The sequence below is a fragment of the Syzygium oleosum genome, unplaced genomic scaffold (assembly GCF_021117445.2).
Source record: "Syzygium oleosum isolate NSW1041296 unplaced genomic scaffold, Sole_v2.1 Sole_v2.02, whole genome shotgun sequence".
In the NCBI taxonomy this organism is placed as follows: domain Eukaryota; kingdom Viridiplantae; phylum Streptophyta; class Magnoliopsida; order Myrtales; family Myrtaceae; genus Syzygium; species Syzygium oleosum.
In genome coordinates, this window is record NW_026607486.1 from 3,762,209 (window position 1) to 3,787,033 (window position 24,825).

Below are 24,825 nucleotides of genomic sequence, written 5' to 3' on the forward strand. Positions count from 1 at the left end.
TCTTTCCGAACTCGTACTTGACCCGAAAGAGCGCACCCACCCAGGGCCAAAACCGTCTTTTCTCGCTCGCGCGCACGAGGCAGGAAAAAATGAAAATGAAAAAAAAAGAAGAAGAAAAAAACGGAGCCAAAGGCCAAAACCAAACATTCAGACAATTTCAAAGCTTCAACGAATAAAAAGTTAAATCCCTGGTTTTTGGAGGGAGCAAGCAAGCAAGCACCTTCCCCTCCCTCCCTCGTGACCACTCTCCCTCTCTCTCTCTATGTGTGAAGCTCGCCCATTCTTCGGCGATGTTCGGCTCCAGCTCCAGGTCGCAGAGATCCTCCGCTTCGTCCATCTCGCCGTTACGGTCGCGCAGGCCGCCGGTGTCGGCGGCGGCGCCTCCTCCTCCTCCTCCGCCGGCCTCGGCCAAGCGCCCGGCCACTCCTTCCTCGGGCAGGCCGCCGCCGCCGTCTTCGTCGTCGTCGTCGTCGAGGCCGGCCGGTAAGCCGGCCTCGGTTTCTCCGGCGGCGGCGGGGGCGGCGTCGGCGTCGTCGTCGGCGGCCCCGAGGAAGAACGCCAGCCCGACCTCGCAGAGCGTCGAGCGGCCGGGTTTCGGCAAGTCCAAGGAGAACGTCACCGTCACCGTGAGGTTTCGTCCTCTCAGGTAGTCAAACGCGTGTTTATTTGTTCTTCTCTCTGAGAGTTGACTTTTTTTCGAGTTACGGGGCTGTTTGCTAGTTGATGGCGATCAAGTTTTCATTTTTTTTTTGCTGCTGATTCTGATTTTTGGAAATGTGGATTGATTTTCGTGCAGTCCGAGGGAGATTAATAAAGGAGATGAGGTGGCCTGGTATGCAGATGGGGATTACGCAGTGAGGAACGAATACAATCCTTCGATTGCCTATGGCTTCGGTTAGCTTCAGTTCATCCTTTTGCTTCTTGAAGCAGTTTTAGACCAAGGGTTGGGTGGTCTTCGACAAACTAGCTTATATGAGCACATGCTGTTGGACTGCCAGTTGCCACATGTAGGTTTTGAACACAATTAGCAGTGCACCAACACAATGGAATCCACGTGGTCGACTAAGTTGTAGATTCTGAATGGTGGGCCGGTGGCTGCACCTGAAGCTAGGTTCTTAAGTATCATATGACTTTTCCCACTGATTTGGCATTATGGAAACTTTACTTGACCACACTTATATATCGATAATACAACAACAATATTTTTCAGCCAGGATAAAATGCACGGTCTCACCATGGAACCCTAGTGCCTTGAATTGGGATTTCAAAATCTGAGACATGACTATGGTGGTTTTGCAGATAGAGTATTTGGTCCAGCAACAACAACACGCCATGTTTATGATGTTGCTGCTCAGCATGTTGTCAGCGGTGCTATGCAAGGGATCACCGGTATATATCTTTTTCTTCGCTTGACCTGGTTTTTTCTGTTTTAGAAAGCAAATAAGAGAATTGCATGTTCAGAAGCCTTGACTTGAAAGGTGAGATAATATCTTACCTAAGGAAGAAATGCTGTAAAACAAAATGGCAACGCGTTGTGTTTCCATAATGATATTATTTTTCATCTGTCAAAAAGTAGCCATATGACGGAACGTATGCTGGTGATTTTCTGTCTAAGGTAGGAACCTTAGCTACTGACCCTGCTCATTTTAGTTTGATGTTCCTGTTGATTTGATGTATGGAGGAAGTTTACTTTCTTCTCTTGGACCAGTTGTTTAATATAAGTGCACATCCTAGTTGTACTCTGCACCTTTAAATTTGATGTACATTGCACTGATTGGTAAGTTATGACCCAACGGTGAGTTTCTTGTACAATGAGTGGTCACTGTGGGCACAGATAATACTTAGCTTTAGTTTCTCCATTCTGGTGCAGGTACTGTATTTGCATATGGCGTCACTAGTAGTGGGAAAACTCATACTATGCACGTAAGTCAGATATTCATATCCTTTCTATTCAAATATTTTTATCACTCTCCAGATGACTTGTGATTTATACTGATGAGTAATATCTCGTTTTGTGAGAACTAGTTCTTCACAAATGCGTTAGCGATAATGATGGAAATAGTTTGTTAAGATCAACAGGGTACATGAATGGCATCAGTTTGCCTTCACTGTCCTCACTGTTAATGTATCTTGTTTGCTTTTGATGTTGATTTATTATATCGTTCTTTCACTTGATTCAACGTGTTTAAATTCTACCTTGTTATGCTAATCTTTTAATTTAGTGCAAGTGATTTGCAAAACGTGGTTTTATATCCAGAAACAAGTTCTCTCCATATCAAGTGGTTTTGTGTGGTCTATGCTGCTATCAATTGGATATAAATATGAATGCCAATCAACACTCTTTAAACTGAGGTTAACTATATCCACCTGTTTTAAGTGTGGTTTGGAAAGCTGTAGAGGCATTTTACTTTGTTAGAAATATAATGTTTTTTATGGTGACTTGGTTTTAAAATGAAAGATGTATACATATCAATGATGGCATTGCCACCATTTGTACCAAAACTTGTTGCTTTTCTTAAGACATTGTAGAAATTTAGGAGAAATTGTTCTAAGTTTTATTTCTCCAGAAAGGTCTACGGAATTACATGAGGCCTCTGGCTTTTTATAGCTGCTCGTCCAGCTAATTATTTTGTGCTAACTACCGAAGCAAAAAGCCAGATATACTAGCCATAAATCTGGTTAGTATCTGCTGGTTGAAAAAAAAAATTATCAGCACCCTAAAACTTAGGAAACAAATTCCTAAAAGCTAACAAACAGAATCCTGAAAATCTGAAAACAAAATAATCGAACTTCTGCTTCTAACTAAAATATCCGGATCTGGTTTTCAACACTCCCCTCAAGCCGGGTTATGAATGTCTATCATACCCAGCTTGCACCTTAGAGTCTCGAAACTATTTCTAGATAAAACCTTGGTCAAGTATATCCATTTGTTTGATGATTGGTTGGAACATACAAGAGCTTCAATATTCCTTCATCGAGTTTTTCTGTGATGAAATGTGGATCGATCTCCACATGTTTTGTTCTATCATGATGAACCGGGTTCTTGGCAATCTCAATAGCAGCTTTGTTGTCACATAATAATAACATAGGATTGATATTAGTGAACCCTAGTTCATTTAAGACTCTTCTCAGCCACATGCCTTCACATATTCCTTGACACATTGCTCTAAACTCCGCTTCAGCGCTGCTCCTAGCAACAACGGGTTGCTTCTTGCTTCTCCAAGTAACCATGTTGCCCCACACGAAGGTACAATACCCTGTTGTCGACCTTCGGTCCGTGAGAGATCCAGCCCAATCTGCATCTGTGAAAATCTCCACGTTTCTCTCCTCTGTTTTCTTAAAGTAAAGTCCTCTTCCGGGACTTCTCTTCAATCTTGTAAGATTCGAAAACCTGTCTGCAGGTGCTTCTCTCGTTGGTTGGTTCATGTATCTACTAACCATACTTATGCAAAACCAATGTCTGGCCGAGTATGTGAGAGATAGATTAGTTTGCCAACTAATCTTTGATACCTCCCTTTGGCCGTTAATGGTCCTTCTTCTTCCATCTCGGTTTTATAGGTAGAAACCATGGGGGTGTCCGCTGGTTTACACCCAAGCATACCAGTTTCCTTCAAGAGATCAAGAGTATACTTGCGTTGGGAAATTGCAATCCCTTTCTGTGACCGAGCTACCTCCATACCTAGGAAGTATTTGAGTTGACCTAGGTCTTTAACCTCGAATTCTTGTGCCAAGATATTCTTCAGTTTTCCAATCTCCTCCAGATTGTCACCAGTTAGGATTATATCATCGAAGTATACGATCATTATTGCTCTTCTACCTACAGCTGACTTCTTGACAAACATTGTATGATCTGTTTGACATTGAGTGAAATTCAGCTTCTTAACGACCCTTGTTAACCTCTCGAACCAAGCACAAGTTGATTGCTTTAGGCCGTATAGGGATTTCTTGAGTTTGCACACCTTGTTGAAGCTCTCTTTAGTGTCAATTCCAGGTGGGACCTCCATAAAGACTTCTACCTCCAATTCCCCATTTAAGAAGGCATTCTTTATGTCTAATTGCTGTAGGGGCCAGTCCAAGTTAGCTACAAAAGAGAGCAACGCTCGGATGGAGTTTAGTTTGGCCACCAGAGCGAAGGTTTCTTCGTAGTCTATTCCATATGATTGTGTGAATCCCTTAGCGACCAGTCTTGCCTTGAAACGATCAACACTACCATCGGCGTTGTGCTTAACTGTAAAGACCCACTTACATCCCACCAATTTCTTCCCAGCTGGCAATTTTGTATATTCCCAAGTCTTATTCTTCTCAAGTGCATGAATTTCCTCAAGAACCGCACTTTTCCACTCAGATTGAGCAAGTGCCTCTTGGATATTCTTGGGAATTTGAATGTCGCTCAATGTTGAAACAAATGCCTTGTATTTCGGAGACAACTTTTCGTAAGACACAAAGTTGTTAATGGGATTTGAGTGCACCGTCTCTTCCCCTTCCTAAGAGCAATAGGCTGATTAAGATCATCAAGTACAGCAGAATTTTCTGAGTTTGCAGGAGCACTACCTTCATCGACTGTGGGTCTTGAACTCAGATCTGTCTCTTGAGCCGGCCTTGATGTAGTACGGTCCTCCAACTCCTTTTGAGTCTTCCGCCTAGAGAAGACAATTACCTCTTTATTTTTGTCTTGTGTAGCATCTTGAATGGGTAGACACGAAAGACTTTCGGATGTTGGATGACTCTCGGATGTTGGAATGGGTAGATATAGAGGACTTTCGGATGTTGGATGACTCTCGGATGTTGGAATGGGTAGACATGGAAGACAAGGAGAATTTATTTGTTGTGACCCGAGTGACTGAGAAGTGTCCCAAAAGTAATATTCCTCACAATTCTCCCATTGAATGATATTTTTGGAGTGAAAGGGCTGGTGCTCAAAGAAGGTAACATCCATGGTGGTATAAAAACGCTCTGTTTGTGGGCAATAACACTTATGTCCACTTTGATTTGGAGCGTATCCTAGAAACACACATTTGAGGGACTTAGGATCTAGTTTGCTGCGATGTTGCTGATTTATATGAACAAATGTTGTGCAGCCGAATACTTTGAGTGGGATATGTGAGGCAAAACGAATATGTGGGTAGGTATGAAGTAGCCTCTGAAATGGTGTTCAGAAATCTAGTACACGGGAAGGCATACGATTGATGAGATATGTGGCTGTTAGCACTACTTCTCCCCAAAAATGTTTAGGAACATGAGTAGCTATCATAAGAGAACGGGCGACTTCCAAAAGATGCCTATTTTTTCTCTCCGCCACTCCATTTTGTTGTGGAGTTTCTACACAAGAGCTAATATGTATGATACCTTGGCTATTTAGATATGACCCGAGCTATGAGTGAAAGTATTCTCTTCCATTATCCGTTTTGAAAACTTGGATTTTTGTGCTGAATTGGGTTTGGATCATTTGGTTGAAGGTTTGGAAAATTCGGCCAATATCTAATTTTTCTTTCATCAAAAAAAGCCAAGTGAGTCTTGTGTGATCATCAATGAAGGTAACAAACCACCTAGAACTAGTGATATTATTGACACGAGAAGGTCCCCAAATATCGCTATGAATCATGTGAAATGGATGAGAAGACTTATAAGGTTGCAAAGGGTATGAATTGCGAGTATGTTTGGATAATTGACACACCTCACATTGAAATTTTATTGAATCTTTGTTGAACAAAGAAGGTAGCAACCTTTTTAAGTACGAGAAATTTGGATGACCTAACCTATAGTGCCACAATCTTACTTCACTCTCTTCCTTAGCACGAGATGCTACACATGACATTTTCTTTTTTTTCCATTTTGAGGCATTAACTCGCAGAAGGTAGAGGCCCGCATCCATCTTAGCACTGCCAATCGTCATCCTCGAGTTCAAAACCTGAAATTCACATGAGTGTGGGAAAAATTTAGTAATGCAGCCTAAATCTTTGGTTAACTTGCTAATGGAGAGAAGATTATAGCTGAGTTTGGAAATAAATAATACTAAATTCAGTGTTATATCTTTTGAAATAACCACTGATCCAACACCAGCCACCTTTGAGCAAGAACCATCAGCAATTCGAACGCTAGTGCCGTTTTGACATGGATTGTACTCGTTGAACACTGTGATATCTCCGGTCATGTGGTCGGATGCTCCTGAGTCTACAACCCAAGAGGTGATTTTCTCCTGTTTAGCACTAAAGGCATTTAGAGAATTACCTCGTTGAGCTATCGTTGCTGTACTAACCCCTTCTGAACTGGTTGCCTTCTGAACTGATTCCTGTTGCAGCTTTTTCAGCATCTCCAGCTGCTCTTTGTTGAAGGGACTCAAATCTACTGAAGCGTTTGTTTCGGTTTGGACTATGTTGCTTCTGCTCTCCCGGTTTTGAGTAGGACGTGAGGCTTATGGCTTCCAATCATCTGGCCGACCATGAAGTTTCTAGCATGTGTCTTTTGTGTGACTTGTCCGTTTGCAATGATCACACCACGGATGACCACCCTTTCGCTGGTTGTTGTTTGATTGAGTGCCTCGACTGTAGAATGGTTGAGATCCTCGGGCTATTAAGGCAGAATTTTCTGGATTGGTCTGGTTTTTTGAACAACCAAGCATCACCTTTCACCGAGTCTCTTCTCTCCTGACCTCCGCAAAAACTTCTCATACATTAGGTAGGGGCTTTATGCTTAGAACTCGTCCACGTACCTCATCAAGCTCTTGATTCAAGCCTAACAGAAATTTATAGATGCGTTCTCGATCTTGAATTTGCTTGTACCGCTGGCTATCTTCAGGACAACTCCACATCATATCTTCCAACATGTCAAGTTGCTGCCAATGACGCATGAGTTGGTTAAAATAATTAGTGACCGAAGATTCCCCTTGCCTTAGATCATGAAGAATGCCCTTGATCTCGAAGATGGCTGAGGTGTTATCTTTGTTGGAATAAGTTTCATGAATAGCATCCCAAATCTCCTTCGCTGTCTGGTAGTACATGAAATTCTCCCCTGTTTCATTTGTCATTGAATTCAGCAGCCAGGACATCACCATGTTATTTTCCACCTTCCATGTTCGATAGTTTGGGCTCGTCGCCTCAGGTTGTACGGCAGCTCCAGTTAGGTAATCTTCTTTACCTTTTCCGCAAACGAAAATCATGACAGAATGGGACCATTGATTGAAGTTGTGATCAGTAAGTTTATGACCGGTGATGAGAAGAGTTCCCCCTTCGGATACATTGATAGGTTGGGTAATCAAAGGAGAGTTTTGAGCTTTAGGGTATGAGGTTTCACTCTCAACCTCGCTTGCCATGGTGGCTCTAGGGTATTTTGTCATGGTGGAAACACTCAGAGATATGGCAGAAAAGAATGGTCCAGATTGAGCTCTGATACCATGTAGAAATTTAGGAGAAATTGTTCTAAGTTTTATTTCTCCAGAAAGGACTACGAAATTACATGAGGCCCTTGGCCTTTTATAGCTGCTCGTCCAGCTAATTATTTTGTGCTAACTACCGAAGCAAAAAGCTAGATATACTAGCCATAAATCTGGTTAGTATCTGCTGGTTGAAAAAAAAAACTATTAGCACCCTAAAACTTAGGAAACAAATTCCTAAAAGCTAACAAACAAAATCCTGAAAATCTGGAAACAAAATAGCCGAACTTCTGCTGCTAACTAAAATATCCGGATCTGGTTTTCAACGGACATTGTGCAAATCAAAGTGACAGTTTCTTGGCTTAACTACTGGAGGTGCATCATGTGATTAGGATAATTATGTGCTTGCAAGCTGACCAACCACTATCTTTTTGTAATTGAAGGGGGAGCAAAAATCACCAGGGGTTATCCCATTGGCTGTGAAGGATGTGTTTGGAATTATACAAGAGGTTGTGAATTTTCTGTTGTTTGATATTTTGACGTCGATCTGCAGTTTTCTACTAACCCTTGTTGCCCTTGTCAGACACCTGGACGAGAGTTTCTTCTTCGCGTTTCATATCTAGAAATTTATAATGAGGTCAGCTCAACTTAATTGCATTATTGTGCAGTATGGTATAGTAATTATGATATCTAATATATACCAAATTTTGCACGATGGTGATTTTTTTTTATTATTTTAAATCTCAAGCGTGAACAATTCAAAGCAGTCCACAGAAAGAAAGTAATTCTCTTTTTTCTTGCTCAAAGCTTATTTTATATCCCCTTCGTACTTTCCTTATTGATTGAAAGACTCAAGATGACTGATTTTAGTTTATGATTGCATGTACCTGGTGCATGTCTTGTCTGATCCGAGGACTAGGAGAGTTGTGCGCTTTTAATTATTTTAGCATTTTGTTGACTATTTAAAGTAATTAGTTTTGGAAAGGGAAACATCAGGAGGGAATCCTGACTACAGGACCGATGTACTCTTTAATTGTTGTCGATTACTGAAGACTTGATCTTTACTTTTATGGAGCCCGTCCAGTTCTGGATTGAATGGGAAGACACTACAAGATGAGATCTAACGGGCAGTCTAAGCCGGCAGTGTATTGGGAAGAACTAAACAGTAGTACACCTGTCAGAAACATTACTGCTCTCTGTACATTCAGACGAAGTTGGTGCTAATGAGTTCATGACCATGCTATTCTAGGAGATCATAGAATTGGTTATGTTGATCCTAGGTCTTATCCAGATCTACTTCTAAGCTAAATGTATTCTTGTGCATATGGAATTCCAAAAGTTGCTGTACATGGACAAAAAGGATATCCTAATCTTCTCTCATTTCGGGCATGAAGAGAGTGAAATAGTGGCGTAAATAAATTTGGGAGATGAAAACGAGGTAGTACTGCTGGTTAGTGTTTTTACTGATAAATTAACGTTACCGTGGGAGGGTTGTCTCAAGAAACAGTTGCATATTACCAAAGATCTGTTTCTCTGCTTGTCTGCTGTTAGTTCAAGGATTTGATTTCTCTTTAAAACTCCAAGTCTGCTGTATTTAAATCTTGAGAAGTGATTAACATTTCCCTCTGCACATATGGAAAAGCTCAACTACTTACGTGGCTGGAGCAGATAATTTTTACTTCATGATTTTCTTTTGGCTTCTGTCTAGTTGTTAGTACTTGACATTTAGGTTGCTTTTTCAGCGATTTAGCATGTTGTCGAGCGTTTTAGCTCCCGGGAGCTTCATTGATGTTGTGACTATGGTGATCTTTCTTTCCTGGACTGCCATTAACAATTGGTCTCATTATTTTTGAGAAAAAACATCTGGTGATGGGCGATTTGTATGGATTTATGGTTTGCTGGACATCAATGATCCATCGGTCCAATGTTATTGGGATGAGCCTTTTCTTTCTTTTTACTTTTGTCTGCATTGTCAAATTCATCCATTGCACATGAGTTGACCGTGTAATTCATTCGTCGATTAGTAGAAAATGTCTCAGATAATCTATTTTATTTTTCTCTGGATTGATTCTTTTCTATCTGTCTTTTGCTTTTGCTGGTAATTTTTTTTTTTGGGTTATTGATTACTTCTATTTTGGTTATTCTAGGTCATCAATGACTTACTCGATCCAACTGGCCAGAACCTCAGAATCCGGGAGGATGCTCAGGTTCATCATTCCTCTAGAGATAAAGCTGTTGATATTTTATGCAGTCAGCTCTAGTTTTGGATACTTTAATAGATGCTAAGGAATGATTTTAAGCAATTTACTTCAATGTTACTAATGAATGCTTCAAGTAATTTTCAATGTTCACAATTCACAATATCATGTTGAGAAAAAAAACTGAATTGAATGCTTGGTTAGGTCTATGTGACCCCAAGCTATCTATTTATAATAAAGCTAAAACGCCAAAATTACGATATTACCCTTATTGCTGCAATACATAAAATAATAAAGGAAATAGACAAATATGCCCCTATTAGCCAAGTACTCTCAACAACATCCTAATTTTCCTATTGAATATCTTTTTCACTAATCAGTCGTGTGAAATACTTGACTATGTATCTCATAATTCAACATGATTTTCTATACTCCTTTCGAGTGAGACAAGTTAGCAGATGCATAGATCTTAAAACTTTATCTACTGATCAAATTCATTATATACGTGGCTGCATGTCATCTCTCTTTGATTTTGCTAACTAAGGAAGGCACATAACTCAGTTCAGAGTGAATCATCTATAGCAGGAAACATCAAAAGATAAGTTAGCTTAGTAGAGTATGTAAAGACATTTAACCCATCTCCAATTTGTGGAGCGACACGTGATTTATCATCTTCAGCAAGCCTCAATGAAACGCTTTTTTTTTTGACACCTTCAAACGATGGCTCCCTGAATTAGGCAGCTTTGCACTTCATTTTGCTTCACCATATATTTTCAACGCCTGTGCAACTTATGGTCTGCTACAGGGTACCTATGTTGAGGGAATTAAGGAGGAGGTTGTGTTGTCCCCTGCTCATGCTCTTTCCTTGATTGCATCTGGAGAAGGTAAACTTGTGTCCTTGCGATCTTATATAGTATCTTCACTCATTTATGCCCTTCCCCTAGTTCTTTTCCTTCACTTTTCGGTATTAATTTGATGTGATGGTTTCTAGCTTCATAGACAATCTTCTCCTTGAGTTTATATTTTGTTCTGAATAGGTAATCTTTCCCCGTATAACGTTGCAACTGTTGTCAGATGCTTGATTTTGTGAGAATTGATAATCCTCTCTCCCTTCTGTTCCTGAGCTCATTTTAATATGTAACATTATAATTTTGCAGAGCACAGACATGTGGGTTCTAATAACTTCAATCTTCTGAGCAGTCGAAGCCACACTATTTTTACATTGGTAATTGTAGTTTCAACATAGAATCTCTTCTTTTTAGTACCTTTATATAAACCTTCCATTCAATTCTCAGGAGAATCTTTCCTAGAACTACAAATGTATCAATAGCTTATTTGAAGTTCAACCTTTTTCCTACATGTAATGGAAATTGTCTTGTTCGTTGGCATGTAATTCCGTTGACCTGTGCAAGATTGGGGAATTGAGATCAGAACATCCTCATCTAACACTTCAATATTGGCTTGGCACCATAGTAAAATGATCTAGTGAGAATGAAATTTCTAACTTGTGGAGTATCCTGCAACTATATTAAATGAAGTAATATTTGGTTTTGTTAGCAAGTGCCCCCAAGACACTAGTTAAGCTTAACCAAAAAAGGAAAAAACAATTTTTGAGACATTTGCAAAATTATAAAATGTTGAAGTATTGTCCCATATCGCTTGATAACGGGTCCTAAATGCTCTTTATATTCATGTGGTCTCCCTTCAACTATCGGCTTTAGCCTTTGGGATGGATTTTCTAGTATGGTATTAGAGCCAGTGTTATCCCTTTCGCAAATGTGCGTGGTCAAAATTCTACGTGAAGTATTGTCCCACATCGCTCGACAACGGGTCTTAAATGTTTTTTATATTCATGCGGTCTCCCTCCACCTATCGGCTTAAGCTTTTGAGATGGACTTTCTAACAAAAAATTACAGAGCTTAAGAAAGCTAATTTTAAATAGACAATTTTATATTTTCAAAGCATATCCATTGAGGCTCAATAAGTGCCCTAGGGGCACTCTTTAACACAACCCATAACATTTTTATATGCAAGCATGGGGAATTTGTACATCAGTTTTCTTGATTGCTTGGTGCATGTTCACCTTTAGAACCTTCTGTTACTTTGTGTGTCTCTACTATGTACACCTCAACTACTTCTGACGGATTAAGATTGAATCTGGGGTCGAGTGGAGATTGTGAATTGATGATTTAATTGTGCATGAAGGCCCCAAGCAAAAGGATATTCTAGGGCCCTGATGTCTCCTTACATGTTCTTATATGTTCTTATGAGGAATGATTTTTTACCTGAGGGAAGGAAGTAGCTTACGACGCACATTACTGCGAGTAGTATAATATAGTGTGGTACTTGATAATCAGACAATCTATCTGTTTAAAAGCCAATGTTGAATACTTACATGTTATTTCGTGTAATAAATGAGGAATCTTGAAGCAGCTTCAAAAATTGATTGGTAATTATTGGTCCAGTGCTAACCTAAATGTATCCTGTCAGACAATTGAGAGCAGCCCACGGGGGGGAGACCAAGTGGAAGAGGAAGTTACATTATCCCAATTGGTAATCTTTCATGCTTTTCATTTATTTAAGATGACAATGATAACCTAGCAGATAGAATCTTCATTCTGATATGTGTGCGTGCATTGCTGACAATAAATTGCTGACTACCTTTTTATGCACTCGCTTAAGTTTTTCTTTGATCTGGTTTTGCAGAACCTAATTGATCTTGCTGGATCTGAAAGTTCGAAAACTGAGACAACTGGCTTGAGGAGAAAAGAGGGTTCATACATAAATAAAAGTCTACTTACTCTTGGCACAGTGAGATTTTATGCCCTTTTATTTTTCACTGAGTAATAAGTAGACTATATCGAATATCTTAACTGTGTGTCCTTCTCATATATTATCACAGATATCCTAATTTCTTTATCTGTCCATGCTTTGACTTAGATAGATATTGCTGAAGGCATCGTTGTCAAATTGACTTTGCAATTTGCCTCTTTAATTCTTCTTCTTGCTGATGACATAAGTTACCATACATGACCTAAATAATGAATATTGATGCTGTAAGGTGAATTAAGAAGTCACTGGTTTCATTGCAACATTAGTTTGGGTTGCTGGGGTAAATGAACATTTTGAATGCATTCATATATTTTTTTGTTTTCTTCACTTCTAGGTCTCATTATGTACCTGTAGTTGGGAAGGGCAGTTGTATGTCTCGGATGCCTTTTTCTGATAAATGAATATGAGCTATTTTGCTGTAGGTGATCTCCAAACTAACAGATGGAAAGCCATCTCATATTCCCTATCGGGATTCAAAACTCACCCGTCTGTTGCAATCATCTCTCAGTGGCCATGGGCGGATTTCTGTAAGTTCAATACCATATGTTCTTTTAGATTGGAAACTCATCATTCAGTGGACTGTTTCATGCAGTCTGTTCTTACCTTCTAAAACCGTTGCACTATAAATTTTATACGAGTGTGTGCAAAAATCTGATTCCTTCGGGATAATATTAGCTGTTTGAAACTATTTTGCAGCTTATTTGCACCGTGACACCTGCCTCCAGCAACAGCGAGGAGACACATAACACATTGAAGTTTGCACATCGAAGCAAACACGTGGAAGTTAAAGCATCTCAAAACAAGGTTGATATGAAACTGCAATTTAATGTCAGATCTTACTACCACTTTTTACTTGTCACCTCCGCTTATTCAGTCATTATTATACTCTACTAGATCGTTGATGAGAAGTCTCTTATCAAAAAGTACCAGAGGGAAATTAGTACCTTGAAGGAAGAACTCCAGCAATTGAAGTGTGGTATGATGGGAAACCCTTATACAAGTGCATCTGCACAAGAAGATTTGGTCAATCTGAAGCTTCAGGTTTGTCCTCTACACTATACAAGGACAAGGAGAGACACACCATTTATATTCATGTTTTGCCACTTCTTGTGTTAATGCTACATATAAGCTGGTTACTATAATTCTAATGTGTATGTGGCACTTGTAAGCAGAGCAAGATTTCCGTAGTTCATCGAATATACTTCTGATACATCCATTTTTTAGGGCCATTATTTTTTTCATCGGTTTTACTTATGGGTGTTATTTTGTGATTTTAAAGCTGGAAGCAGGTCAAGTTAAGTTGCAGTCAAGATTGGAAGAGGAAGAGCAAGCTAAGGCTGCTCTGATTGGAAGAATTCAGCGACTAACTAAACTCATTCTGGTATCTACTAAGAATGCCATGTCAACAAACCTTCCAGAAAGGCCTGGCAATAGAAGGAGGCATTCTTTTGGAGAAGACGAGGTGTGTGATGCAGCAATTAAATCCACATTTTAAGATCATAGATCAATGGTGAAAAGTGTGTTTGATTAACAATGTATATCTGCCAAGGGACATTTCACACAGCTTGATTTCTTTCTTTCCTGATAATGTGAAGTGCTGCTCTTCTTGACAGTATGATTTGGATCTTCTCATTCATCTATCACGTGGACAATCTGCAGCTTGTCAGAATAACCTTTATGCGTTACTTGTGCAGCTGGCATATTTGCCTGATAGAAAGCGGGAATACATAATTGATGATGATGCTGGAAGCTACGCTTCTGAGTTTCCACATGATGGAAAGGAGGATGTGATTAATCTAGATGAGTTGGTCAATGATTACAAAAGAAACAGGAAACGTGGGATGCTTGGTTGGTTCAAAGTCAGAGTAAGCTCCAAGCTTCTATTTAATTAATAGTTCTTCATTATTGGCCCTTCCTAGCCAAAAAAAAAATTATTTGGCCCGTCCAGGCCTCATGTTACCACGTAGCTCCATCCGACAGCATCAATCCTCTAGAAGAACTGCCAGCCCTATCTAATGCAAACTTGGGCATCAATTTCATGGCATGGACGTCTTCCCTGATAACATTCCTTTAAGCGCTATATTTTTGCTGCAAAACTTGGCCATTGTTTGAACCTCAGCTATTGCTAATAAGCTTATGACATATATAGTCAATGAGAGTGATGGGGTATCGCACATAATCCTTACTTGTTGATGTGTCTCTTGATAGACTTGTAGTTTCAACTATGTCATGAATTAAATTGGGAAAGAAAATTGTAATAAGTTGTGTTAGAATAATTAAATATTAAACGACACCTTCATCTAAAAGCTTAAGCTTTTAGAACAGTTGGCAGGTGGTCCCACAAAATCTAACATGGTATCAGAGCATGAGATTATGAGTTCAAATCTTTTTGGACCCAATTTGCCTCCCCAATTAAATATGTCCACGCTTAGTACTAGGCAAATAGACCAGACTAAGCATGAGGGAGAGTGTTAGAATAATTAAATATTAAATCACGCCTTCATTTAAAGGCTTAAGCGTTCAAAACAGTTGGCAAGTAGTCCCACAAAATCTAACAAATTGATTCCCCATTTCTGAAACATACGTATTTTGTTTCTCGGCTGTGCTGATAAGTTGAAAAGGCTGAACGTTTGAATGAGATAGACATCTTCTTGGAAGTTTTTGTTTTAATGCTTCTTTATTCTTTGTCAATGTAACAAAACAATAATTCTTAATTTCAGCTTCATTCGGTTAGTTTTGAAATGTCAAGTGTGCTCAATAAAGCATTAACCTGTGAGTGCAGAAGCCTGAGAGCTTGCCGGGATTGCCTCCTAGTGCTGATAGTGAGAGCTCTGCCAGTGCGTCACCTGCATCTGGTTCAAAATCATCACAAAGCAGAGTGATGTTCAGTGATATCAAGGATGGACAGAGGAAATCACTCAGCAGAAAAGGGGATGATGCTTCAGCTGTGGAGTCCTTTCCAGAAAGAACTCAAGCTGGTGAACTATTCAGAGCTGCTGTTGGAGGTCGTCGTCTTCCTCCAGTGAGTGGAAGTCTTCTTGCCAGTTATTTGCTCTTTATGTGTTGGGGGAGAAAAGACGGTGCTTATTTAGAATGAACTTAGATCTTATAGAAGAATTGATGCAGAATAAAGCGCAATGGCGGAAGGGCATTCATCCACATATCTTCACCTGAAAAATGAAGTTAAATTACGAAGAATTTGTGGTATCTTTGCATTCAATCTTACAGGATGCTAAAATTTTTTAATACTTGGACATGAACTTTTTAAATTGTGAGCTCCTACAGGTACAATCTGCGAATGCTGAATCATTTAACAAGTGCGTAAAATGTATGTATTTACTCTGAAGGAATGTGATGTATGAAATTGGACAGTAACTATGATTGGAAACCCCCTTTCTTGACTCTTGGAAATGAATTACCCACTTCTACTTGAAAAATCTCCATTACGCATTTAAGAGGTTTTGCACATGATTGCCTGAATTGAAATCCAGTATCTGTTTTATAGATCTGAATAGTTCCTTTCCAGCATTGTTGTATCACTGTTCCACATTTATTCTTATTCTGGTCCTTCTCTGCAATGTGCTGCTAACTCATAATACTGAGTCAGTCAGTGATCTGAAAATTTTTCATGAACCTACTCCGTGGTTCTTTCTTCAGAGCGGTACTACCATCACAGATCAAATGGATCTCCTCCGGGAGCAGGTCAAAATGTTGGCTGGGGAAGTGGCATTGTCCACCAGTTCGCTTAAAAGATTGTCTGAGCAAGCGGTTAACAATCCAGATGATTTGCAACTTATGGTATGGAACGCACGAGGAACTTCTTTCACTTGAAAATAAAAAAAACTGATTTGGATCTGATTCTCCTTCATGTTTTCTGTGGCCACCTTGGTTGATGCAGGAACACATGCAGAAGTTGAAGGATGAAATTCATGAAAAGAAGCTCCAGATGAGCATCTTGCAAAAGCGTATGATTGGATCACTTGAAACAGCTCCTCACACTTCAAATATGATTGAGATGTCTCAGGTTACCTCCTGCCATTTGATATTTACCAAGTTAGCAACCGATGGGAAACACGTGGGAGGAGTTTTGGGGGGGCGAGTTGGTTCATGTTTACTGACCATTTGGCATGAGTTAAGGCAGCCTGTTACTGTATTGCAGCCATCCAATGGAGGAAATACTGTATAAAGCCTTAAAAGTAAATGGACATGGATGACTTATAGGGTTGGCAGTTAGGTATCAAAATTCTTCCTCTAAACTAAACGATACAATTATAAAAACGATTGGTCGATAACGAGTAAAAGAAATTGGTCATTTTTTTTTAGTTATCTGGAATGAAGCAAATGCTATGACTTTATAAAGAGTGAGCAATCACTATATAATCCTCAACCAGCATTGGACCTTGGAAGGGGGCAGGGGCAGTACCCCCCTCGCAAAAATATCTTAAGTAATTCAAAAAAGATGATCTTGTCCCCAATCTAGAACTCGCAGTCCGCCATTGTCCTCAACAATGATGTGTCCCCATCACACGTGTGAATTAAAATGATCCTGTTTATGTTCTTTTTAATTTTATACATCGCCAGCATTGGCAGATTGGTAAAGGAGTGTCGGGCACAATGATTGGAACTTGTGACATTATGTTACTCTTACTTTTCTATGATTAGCTGCTTCCATAAGAATGCCATTTGTTTCTCATTTCTCTTCAATATAAATATTTGATTACCTGAAGCAAAGCTCTTTATTTGGTTACCTGAAGCAAAGAAACTCTTTGCCTACACATTTTCATCCTGAACTGAAGCTTGGCTCTTTCCATTAAGTTGCCGAGAGTGCTCATTCCCCACTCTTCCTGGATTCATGAGAATTTGTTTTTGGAACAGGGTGTTCTTAGTTCAAACTTTACTTGTGCGCTGGCGAAAAAAAATGATTATAGAATTACAACCAGAATTGTTCTATTTTTTGATTTCTTGATTACGTAGCTTTCCTGAATAAGTGGCATTTTGCATGTTGCGCAGGCTCTGTCAAAGCTCACTACACAGCTAAATGAGAAGACTTTTGAGCTAGAGGTTTGTTGCAATTTCTGAATGGTTTTAAAATAATATAGACAGTTACGACTATTCTGCTTTGTCAATTAAGTCTGCTTCCGATGTATTTCCCAGATTAAGACTGCAGATAATAGAATACTACAGGAGCAGTTGCAGACAAAGGTAAATAACTAACCTTCCGTGACATTTTTTGCGTAAAATTTTGTGTTTCCAATTATTTGGTAACCATACTTCGAAATAGATGTCAGAGAATGCTGAGATGCAGGAGACAATTCTTATGCTAAGGCAGCAGCTCAATCTATTATCGAATAAAAGTTCTGCCAGTGAAAAACATAGTGCTGAGAGTGAGCCTACCTCGTACAAAACTGGATCTGGAGATTTACTAGGAGTGAACCGGATTGGCTCATGTGATGAAAATTGCATTGACGAAAACACTCCCACTAGTGTCATCAACCTAAACAGGGTATTTTCCCAGGAGGATTCAAGAGATTGTGGCAATGATGCTTTTCTAAATTCCCAGGTCCTTATGCAGGTCATTCTCCTTCAATCCCATTGTTTCCTATGGCTTTCCTTCTCAAGTTATGCTCTGATCTTCCTTTTCTTGTTTGTGCAATCAGCTTCACATATTCTGTGTCCTTTGACCTTAGTATTACGGTGCAGATTGAATTGTGCATCATGTACAACACACAACTTGTAGTATCCTAAAAATTTTGTTCCATACAAAAATACAGGCTGCAGAGATAGAACATTTGAGACAAGAGAAGTGTAGACTCAGAGAACAAAAGGATGGACTTGAAATTCAGATCCAAAAGCTCGCAGAGGAAGCTTCCTATGCAAAGGAGTTGGCTTCTGCAGCAGCAGTTGAACTCCGTAACTTGGCTGATGAAGTTACTAAACTTTCCTTTGACAATGCAAAACTAAGGGGGGACGTGGCTGCCGCAAAAGAGGATTCATGCAGGCACAAATGTTGCACCCTATCTGATGACTATCCCGGAAAACCAGATGGAGCTTTAATCAATGACTTGCAGAGGGAATTAGATGCAACACATAAGAAAGAGGCAGACCTGGAAATCACAGTTTCAGAAAAAAATATACTGTTATTTGAGCTGAGGAGAAAACTGGATGAAGCAAAACAACGTGAAGAGAATTTGGAAAATGAGCTAGCTAATTTGTGGGTTCTGGTTGCAAAGATAAGAAAGTCTGGCGATGATGCCCACAAGAAGATGAGTCAAGGGGTCCCTATCTCAGACAAGCAAGGAAGAGCCAGAAATGGGATTCTTCTATGTAATGGTCACTCTCGAGGAATGTCCCAGTCAGATGAAATCTCTGACGAAATGGATGAGCCAAATACTTTGGAGCGATTAAAAGCTAGCTACCTTAAAGAAAGCAAACGATGCAGAGAATTGGAGAGTACAATTTCCAGATTAAAGGTAAAATATCTAAAACCATATAAAAATCTTTCGAAGAAGTTAGTTACCTGCTATACCAGTCTTAGGCATTAGTCTAGACCATTGGGCGTTGTTAGTGGGTCCATGTTCCATAGTTAGATATTACAGCTAAACCCTAACTCTATTAATTCTAGGGTGAGGATCTTTCCGGCCTAGATGTCGCTGTCTTGGAGGAACTGCAGAACCTCCATGTTGAGGCCATAACAAAGATTTGCCACGCAAAGGTGCCCTTTTGCCATATGCATGAGTTTCTTTTATGGTTCTCGTTGATGTGTACTACTTCACGATGCTCAAAGTCATTGCATGCTTTGCCCTCAATCTAGTAAATCCGTTTGCATCTCATTCCTTATTTCAAAGAATGTGTAGATATGGTTCCTCAGCACTGATTCTGACTTGAATAGCATTTTTGTTTGTGCCTAATACAGTGTGCAAGTCGTATCTTTGCAAACTGAGGTTTACTTTTTGCCGTCTCGAGCAAATGGAGATTAAATTATGAGGTTGGTGCCAGCTTTTCTTACTAATATGTGCGGAAGTGGTCATGACATTGTCTGATGAGATTCTCAATCCCATTTCTTGCAGGTTTCGTCTAGCTGTAGGGTGGTATCGTGTACAGTCGTTGAAAAGTTGAAAGAACTAACATATTGATATCCACTAGGGGTCTCCGACAGGTTTGTTGCGCAAGCAAATAAGCGAGGAGATCAAAGGAGCTCTCTCTCTCTCTCTCTCTCTCTCTCTCATATATCTACTGACACATTCTCGATCAGCCAAAGACTGCTTTTCAAAGGAAGCAAGTCGCTGGACTCAACTATCTTAAGATACCAAAATAAGCTGCATAAGGCTCAGAAAAATTACCATTATAATCATGACCCGCACTGTTAATTAATCAGGAAAAGAATTCCTGGTGAGAAAGTACACAGCGCATTATTATTTAATAATAAAAATTAACTCAGAACAGATCAGGGTTCCGGAAGCATGGCACAGTTTGCCGAAACCCATCCAATCTGCTTCTTCTCATTGTCGTAGATCACCATTTTATCTTGCATGGAAATGTCTGCAAACAGCAAGCGATAAGCATGTCAAATCTGCGAAAGCAATTGCATCGACATCCACTGATCTAAGCTCTATGAATTGCTTTTTACCTCCTATTATACTGGGCTCTCGTGGTCCCTTTTTCTTGACTTCGTAAATTCCCAAGCATGCAGCACCAATATTCTGGGGTAAAAAACTGAGCCTCAACTCATCGCGAACAAACTATAGGAATGAGTTGCTGTGCACTTGCACGATAAAAAGAGAAGAAATACAAGCTTACACTGATGATGAGATAATCCTCGGGCAGCAACTGGAGTTGGGCATTTCCTTTCATAAAGCTCAACGCTAGAGGCATGAAGTAATTCTTGACCTCATTCACGTTCTGGAAAGGTTTTGCTCCCTTCCAGCATATTGGAAATCCCTCGTGCCCATCTACTTTTTCCAGAGGCTTTCCCTTCAAATCTGCCCTTACCTAACATGTGAAATTGGGGAATTACTCACTAAGAAGGTTACTCGAATCTAAATTTCAACAAAAAAATGTCTAGTTTCCAGCAAACCTTGTCGACCACAGCTGCATAAGCCTCAGTATTAAAATAATTGACGGAGGTTCCACTGTCAAAAACCACTTGAAGACCGCCTACTCCAGTAGGCTTACCATTGTGCAAGAGTTCCGCAGGTCCTGCTTCGTAGTAGGGCTTGCTGAAACAATTCATTTCGTCAAGTCCTCAAGATTTCAGCAAGATATAAAATCTGAACAAAAATTAGCCGAACGAGATAAGATGGAATGGTTACATACGTCAATGAACCAGCTGAAAATGGTACCCAGGCAATTTTCGAAGAAGGGACGAGATCACCTCCCAAGAACAGGAAGCCTCCACCTTGAGCGCTCAGACAGTGACCTAGTACATTTTGTATCGCGTTGACGCTAACTAATTGAGACAGGATGCCAACTTTGCCTTTGCCAAGGCCAAGGAGACCAGCGTTGGTAGTACTAGGAGATGTGTCACCGGCATTTTGTTCATATGCACATCTTCGGGAGACATCATAAAATCAGTAGCAAGTCAGAGATAACGCCATCTGGACAGTAGCGACTCAAAGAACACGAATGAAAACTTGTAGGAATAAATTCTCACCCAAAGGTCAAACGTGGCTTGAGGGTAGACCCGTCCCTTAATTTCAGGGAGAAAGAGTCACTGACGAGAGAACCAGTAGATGAACTTCCCTCTAAATATCGCACCTTATATGGACAATGATCTCTGGGGAGCCTACGTCGTTGGTTTGTAGATCTAGGTGAGGCAGCGCAGAGAGGGTCCGAACGGAGCACAAAGTTGTTATGAGGCTTGTAAAGATGTTCGGGATCCTGTTCGTATAAGATAAGCAAACATCAAGATAACAAAACCCCTGCCACGGAAAACCTCACTAACAAAATAATAAGCTAGTGGCACGGTTAAACTCGACAGCATTCTCTTGTTGTATTCACAAGAAATGGAATCCAGCAGCTTAGCCCTTTGAGATAATCCAAGCATACCACAGCAAGGACAAACTCTCGATCATGTCAAACAACTTTACCTGAGTGCACCCGGTACAAGAAAGATCACACTCAACCCAAGTTAAGACACTGCCAGTGTCAATGTCCATTTTAAAAGCCTTGCCACCAATGTCGATCGACACAGAAAAGTACCTGAATGTCACGGTGACAAAAATTCAATGACCGTCATCATAATCGGCATACTCAGAAAGTTGACGTCAAGGATGTACACAATAAAGCACTGTCAACTTTTCTTTCTGGCTAATGACATTACAAGATTCACTTGTCTAAATTAGTAAACAGTAGCGTCCAAAAGATGATCGGAGAAGAGAAAGCGGTACGTACTCATCAGGGTAAACTTTTCCGGCGAGAGGAAGGACGAGGGAGGAGCCGGAGCGAGAGGGGGTGTTGTTCCAGAAGTGAGGAACATCGGCGGAACAGCCTTGAAGAGTGGCACTCACCAAGACCCAGCAGAGCACGGTGACCATAGCCTTTTTTGATTTGCCCAGACTACCCATCTTTCGATGGATTCTGGTCTTGGTTTTTGGTGTTGGAGGAGAGATTGAAGTTTCGAGTTTTGGAAACGACGGTGGTGGTGGTGAAGAAGGAGGAGGGGGGTGGGGGAGTTTGGTGGTAATGGAGGGAGTGGAGTTATATAGTTGTGTGCGGGGCCGTGAATGGGAATGGAAGAACGACGACGGAATGAGGATGACATGATGGGCATATCTATTTGCGGCTTCAACCTCAACCTCAAAGACCCAGCAGACCATTGATGGTTATTTTTAATGTGTGTGTGTGTGTTTGAACAGAGATACGTGCGCGAACGGCAGTGGAAGAAGAAACGAGTGTGATGGTGGGAGAGCAAGAAGCAGAGGAGAAAATGAGCGAAAGAGGGGAGTTTATAAAATTGGAGTCGATTAACGTGTGTGGATGACAACGCAACATGCATTACTCTACTTCAAGCATGCAAAAAAGAGAAAAGGTTATAAATGTCTTGGAAGACCCAAGCTTGGTCTTGCCAAGCAGAAGGAATATTGAACAAATGGAGCCTTGACTAATGGAGACAAAGCATTAAATGCTCTCCAAACTTAGCCATGATGCATGCACACGTTGAATGAGTATGCTCGGAGACAAGCCAAAGCAAAAGTTCTTCTCTGCATTAAAGCATTTATTGTAAATTTCAATTATGCTGCTGACTGGGTCGTTTTGACCTTCGAGAAAGTGTAAGTGGAGTATTCGTATCTTCTGTGAAGTGCTAAAGAGGGTCCAAGTCCGTTTCATGTCAAATCACACCAATAAAAGACTTTAATCGCGTTAATTTTTTTTTTTTTTTGATAACCCAGGGAACCCCCGCACGGCCGACAGCCGGGAAGTAAACACTGGGGGCGACACGTGCTAGCCACCACACACGTGCCACTGGTTAAGTCACCCTGCGGCGCCCGGGATTCGAACACTCAACCTTTTGCGAGAGGAAGAGTGCGCGTTCCAGCAGCGCCACCCAGGCGGGTGGTTAATCGCGTTAATTTATACAGAGAAAATTATAAAAAAAAAAGAATCTTAAACTAATTATATTTTTGTTTGTTTAGTCCTAAATCTTTCAATTATATCAATTTAGTCATAAATCTTTTCACGTTTTATTAATATAGTCCATTTGATCAATTTTGATCGGAAGTTACTGACGTGTTCGATGGTTATCTTACATGTCATGGACGACGCTAAAATAGACAAAAATTTTTAACTAGACATTTGTAGAGAATGGAATGAGTTTCATTTTGATAGGTTGTACGGCCGAACACAGATCAGTTGCTAGGGATAAAACCCTCAAAATCCGGGTATCTCTTGCTGGTTTCGTGGTCTGGAAAATTCCAGATTGAATATAGTGAAATTTTATTAGGGTTTTGAGGTTCTTAATGTAAAATTCTAGAAAAGTGATGAAAAAGGGCTTCTTAAGCTTTCCAACGAGGAAGATTTAATAATTTTCTAGGTTGATTTGCTTTGGCAAAAAGGTCTTCCATTTAATGGTCACTCACGAGGAATGCCAGTCACATGAAATCTCTAGAAATGGATGGGTCATATACTTAGGAACGATTAAAAGCTAGCTACCTTAAAAAAAAAGCGAACGATGCAGAGAAAGGAGTGTACAATATCCGTATTAAAGGTAAAATATCTAAAACCATATAAAAACCTTTTGAAGAAGTTAGCAATCAGCTATAAGAGTTTTCGGCATTAGTCTAGATCATAGTGTGCTGTCAGTGAGTTCATGCACTAGAGTCAGATATCATAGCTAAACCCTAACTTTATTAATTCTAGGGTGAGGATTTTTCCGGTCTGGACGTCGCTGTCTTGGAGGAACTGCCAAATCTTCATGTTGAGACCATAACAACGATTTGCCATGCAAAGGTGCCCATTTGCCAAATGCATGATTTTCTTTTATGGTTATCGTTGATGTGAACTACTTTATGATGCTCAAAGTCATTGTATGCTTTGCCCTCAATCTTCGCAATTGGTTTTCATCTCATTCCTTATTTGTTATTTCAAAGTTGGTGTAGATATGGGCACCACGGTGATGGTTCTGACTTGAATAGCATTTCTGTTTGTGCCTTACGCAGTGTGCAAATCGTATCTTTGCAAACTGAGGTTGACTTTTTGCCGTCTAGAGCATATGGAGATTAAATTATGAGGTTGGTGCCAGCTCTTCTTACTAGAAGTGGTCGCAGCATCGTCCAATGAGAATCTCCATCCCATTTCTTGCAGGTTTCGTCTAGATGTAGGGGGGGTATTGTTAATGTGCACTGTCATTGAAAGGTTGAAAGAACTAATACATGATTTTTTTTTTTGGGAAATGAGCAGCTCACGGTGGCTATCATACATTAAAACTAACGGCGGCTTGTCCACAGCCTAATATTCTCAAGGAAACTGCTTAACTTATTTAACTGGTTTTTCTTGAGAAAATTAGAATTGAAACTCTCACATGGTGAGATTTCCTCAAATCCCACTACGTCAGATTTTATGAATATGAAGAAAGAAAAAACAACACAAGGAAATAAGCAAATTGAATAACATAACATAGATAATCACCGATGTTGGAGGAGAGATTGAAGTTTCGAGTTTTGGAAACGACGGTGGTGGTGGTGGTGAAGAAGGAGGAGGAGGGTGGGGGAGTTTGGTGGTAATGGAGGGAGTGGAGTTATATAGTTGCGTGCGGGGCCGTGAATGGGAATGGAAGAACGACGACGGAATGAGGATGACATGATGGGCATATGTATTTGTGGCTTCAACCTCAACCTCAAAGACCCGGCAGACCATCGATGGTTATTTTTAATGTGTGTGTGTGTGTTCGAACAGAGATACGTGCGCGAACGGCAGTGGAAGAAGAATGAG

General features: G+C 40.2%; 2 protein-coding genes across 4 annotated transcripts; one reads left to right on the forward strand and one right to left on the reverse strand.

The window, feature by feature from the left end:
- Positions 1-215: 215 nt before the first annotated feature.
- On the forward strand, positions 216-19,674 carry LOC115667904 (kinesin-like protein KIN-7C, mitochondrial). 3 transcript variants are annotated; one of them, XM_030589435.2, is made up of 26 exons: positions 216-646; positions 797-894; positions 1,300-1,389; positions 1,871-1,923; positions 7,813-7,878; positions 7,953-8,006; positions 9,517-9,576; positions 10,373-10,451; positions 10,725-10,792; positions 12,058-12,120; positions 12,274-12,378; positions 12,822-12,926; positions 13,096-13,203; positions 13,294-13,440; positions 13,679-13,861; positions 14,094-14,264; positions 15,182-15,421; positions 16,057-16,197; positions 16,298-16,423; positions 17,410-17,460; positions 17,554-17,601; positions 17,681-17,971; positions 18,171-18,869; positions 19,022-19,111; positions 19,313-19,384; positions 19,467-19,674. In XM_030589435.2, the coding sequence occupies exons 1-25, from the start codon at positions 291-293 to the stop codon at positions 19,337-19,339; spliced, it is 3,519 nt and encodes a 1,172-aa protein (XP_030445295.1). In that variant the 5' UTR covers positions 216-290; the 3' UTR covers positions 19,340-19,384; positions 19,467-19,674. The 3 variants fall into 3 exon arrangements, with proteins under 3 accessions (XP_030445295.1, XP_056164584.1, XP_056164585.1); XM_056308609.1 differs by lacking the exon at positions 7,953-8,006; XM_056308610.1 differs by lacking the exons at positions 7,813-7,878; positions 7,953-8,006.
- Positions 19,675-19,720: 46 nt separating this feature from the next.
- LOC130137407 (aspartic proteinase Asp1-like) lies at positions 19,721-22,233 on the reverse strand. Its single transcript, XM_056308611.1, has 8 exons — positions 21,790-22,233; positions 21,486-21,597; positions 21,050-21,276; positions 20,713-20,946; positions 20,474-20,615; positions 20,197-20,388; positions 20,027-20,099; positions 19,721-19,938 (listed from the first exon to the last, which is right to left on the reverse strand). The coding sequence occupies exons 1-8, from the start codon at positions 22,212-22,214 to the stop codon at positions 19,844-19,846; spliced, it is 1,500 nt and encodes a 499-aa protein (XP_056164586.1). The 5' UTR covers positions 22,215-22,233; the 3' UTR covers positions 19,721-19,843.
- Positions 22,234-24,825: the final 2,592 nt, after the last annotated feature.

What these genes read in the sequence shown, in the direction of transcription:
- LOC115667904 (XM_030589435.2), top strand. Translation starts at nt 291, where the DNA reads ATGTTCGGCTCCAGCTCCAGGTCGCAGAGATCCTCCGCTTCGTCCATC. An exon ending in TGGTCAATCTGAAGCTTCAG is followed by an intron (nt 13,441 to 13,678) that starts GTTTGTCCTCTA and finishes GTGATTTTAAAG; the next exon opens with CTGGAAGCAGGTCAAGTTAA. An exon ending in TTGGTTGGTTCAAAGTCAGA is followed by an intron (nt 14,265 to 15,181) that starts GTAAGCTCCAAG and finishes CTGTGAGTGCAG; the next exon opens with AAGCCTGAGAGCTTGCCGGG.
- LOC130137407 (XM_056308611.1), bottom strand. Translation starts at nt 22,214, where the DNA reads ATGGTCTGCTGGGTCTTTGAGGTTGAGGTTGAAGCCGCAAATAGATAT. An exon ending in ATGCAGCTGTGGTCGACAAG is followed by an intron (nt 20,389 to 20,473) that starts GTTTGCTGGAAA and finishes TTCACATGTTAG; the next exon opens with GTAAGGGCAGATTTGAAGGG. An exon ending in AGGATTATCTCATCATCAGT is followed by an intron (nt 20,100 to 20,196) that starts GTAAGCTTGTAT and finishes TTTTTACCCCAG; the next exon opens with AATATTGGTGCTGCATGCTT.